General features: G+C 49.5%; 1 protein-coding gene across 1 annotated transcript in view; it reads right to left on the reverse strand.

Moving 5' to 3' along the window:
- Window positions 1-700: 700 nt before the first annotated feature.
- Window positions 701-2031, reverse strand: part of LOC129694809 (atrial natriuretic peptide receptor 1-like) — a 10080-nt gene continuing 8749 nt past the window's right edge. The window contains exon 3 of the mRNA XM_055631565.1: window positions 701-871. Within this exon, the coding sequence (XP_055487540.1) occupies window positions 716-871 (156 nt within the window). The 3' untranslated portion in view covers window positions 701-715. The remainder of the gene's footprint in view (window positions 872-2031) is intronic.

Genomic DNA, 2031 nt, shown 5'->3' on the forward strand with positions numbered 1-2031 from the left:
GAAAGACAGTCTTGCCATAGAGGGAGTGCAGAAAAGGTTCACCCGACTGATTCCTGGGATGTCAGGACTTTCATATGAAGAAAGACTGGATAGACTCGGCTTGTACTTGCTAGAATTTAGGAGATTGAGGGGGGATCTTGTAGAAACGTACAAAATTCTTAAGGGGTTGGACAGGCAAGATGCAGGAAGATTGTTCCCGATGTTGGGGAAGTCCAGAACAAGGGGCCACACACACAGTTTAAGGATAAGGGGGAAATCTTTTAGGACCGAGATGAGAAAAACACTTTTTTTACACAGAGAGAGTGGTGAATCTGTGGAATTCTTTGCCAGTTGAGGCCACACAGTTCATTGGCTATATTTAAGAGGGAGTTAGATGTGGCCCTTGTGGCTAAAGGGATCAGGGGGTATGGAGAGAAGGCAGGGATGGGATACTGAGTTGGATGATCAGCCATGATCATATTGAATGGCGAATGGTGCAGGCTCGAAGGGCCGAATGGCCTCTACTCCTGCACCTATTGGTCTATGTTTCTATGACTAGTGTAGATGGGGCATGTTGGCTGGCATGGGTTAGATGGGCTGAAGGGCCTGTTTCCACACTGTATCACTCTGTGACAAGTGTAGATGGGGCATGTTGGCTGGTGTGGGCAAGTTGGGCTTGTTTCCACACTGTATCAGTCTATGACTAGTGTAGATGGGGCATGTTGGCCAGAATGGGCTAGATGGGCCGAAGAGCCTGCTGCATCATTCGGTGACTCACCAGCGTGTCCTCGATGGTGAAATTGAAGAACTCGGCAGCGCAGCGCTTCAGGTCTTGCACGAAGCGGCCATACTCCGGATTCACCGGCTCCCTGTAGGTGATGATCAACACTGCCTGATGAAATGGACACACACACACACACAGAGTTAATCCTTGACCTCCTGCCCACTCCACAACTCCTCACCGTCAGCCCACACGCCCCCCGACGGTCCCTGTTACCACCTCTAGAAAATAGGTGCAGGAGGAGGCCATTCGGCCCTTCGAGATCGATCCCTGGGATGGCGGGACTGTCATATGAGGAAAGATTGAAAAGACTAGGCTTGCATTTGAGTATAGGAGCAGGGAGGTTCTACTGCAGTTGTACAGGGTATTGGTGAGACCACACCTGGAGTATAGGAGCAGGGAGGTTCTACTGCAGTTGTACAGGGTATTGGTGAGACCACACCTGGAGTATAGGAGCAGGGAGGTTCTACTGCAGTTGTACAGGGTCTTGGTGAGACCACACCTGGAGTATAGGAGCAGGGAGGTTCTACTGCAGTTGTACAGGGTCTTGGTGAGACCACATCTGGAGTATAGGAGCAGGGAGGTTCTACTGCAGGTGTACAGGGTATTGGTGAGACCACACCTGGAGTATAGGAGCAGGGAGGTTCTACTGCAGTTGTACAGGGTCTTGGTGAGACCACACCTGGAGTATTGCGTACAGTTTTGGTCTCCAAATCTGAGGAAGGACATTATTGCCATAGAGGGAGTGCAGAGAAGGTTCACCAGACTGATTCCTATGATGTCAGGACTGTCTTATGGAGAAAGACTGGATAGACTTGGTTTATACTCTCTAGAATTTAGGAGATTGAGAGGGGATCTTATAGAAACTTACAAAATTCTTAAGGGGTTGGACAGGCTAGGTGCAGGAAGATTGTTCCCGATGTTGGGGAAGTCCAGAACAAGGGGCCACACAGTTTAAGGATAAGGGGGAAATCCTTTAAAACCGAGATGAGAAGAACTTTTTTCACACAGAGAGCGGTGAATCTCTGGAACTCTCTGCCGCAGAGGGTAGTTGAGGCCACACAGTTCATTGGCTATATTTAAGAGGGAGTTAGATGTGGCCCTTGTGGCTAAGGGGATCAAGGGGTATGGAGAGAAGGCAGGGATGGGACACTGAGTTGGATGATCAGCCATGATCGTTTTGAACGGCGGTGCAGGCTCGAAGGGCCGAATGGCCTCTACTCCTGCACCTAATTTCTATGTTTCTATGTATTCACTGGAGTGTATTCAAT

This window comes from Leucoraja erinacea, unplaced genomic scaffold, assembly GCF_028641065.1.
Source record: "Leucoraja erinacea ecotype New England unplaced genomic scaffold, Leri_hhj_1 Leri_805S, whole genome shotgun sequence".
NCBI lineage: Eukaryota > Metazoa > Chordata > Chondrichthyes > Rajiformes > Rajidae > Leucoraja > Leucoraja erinaceus.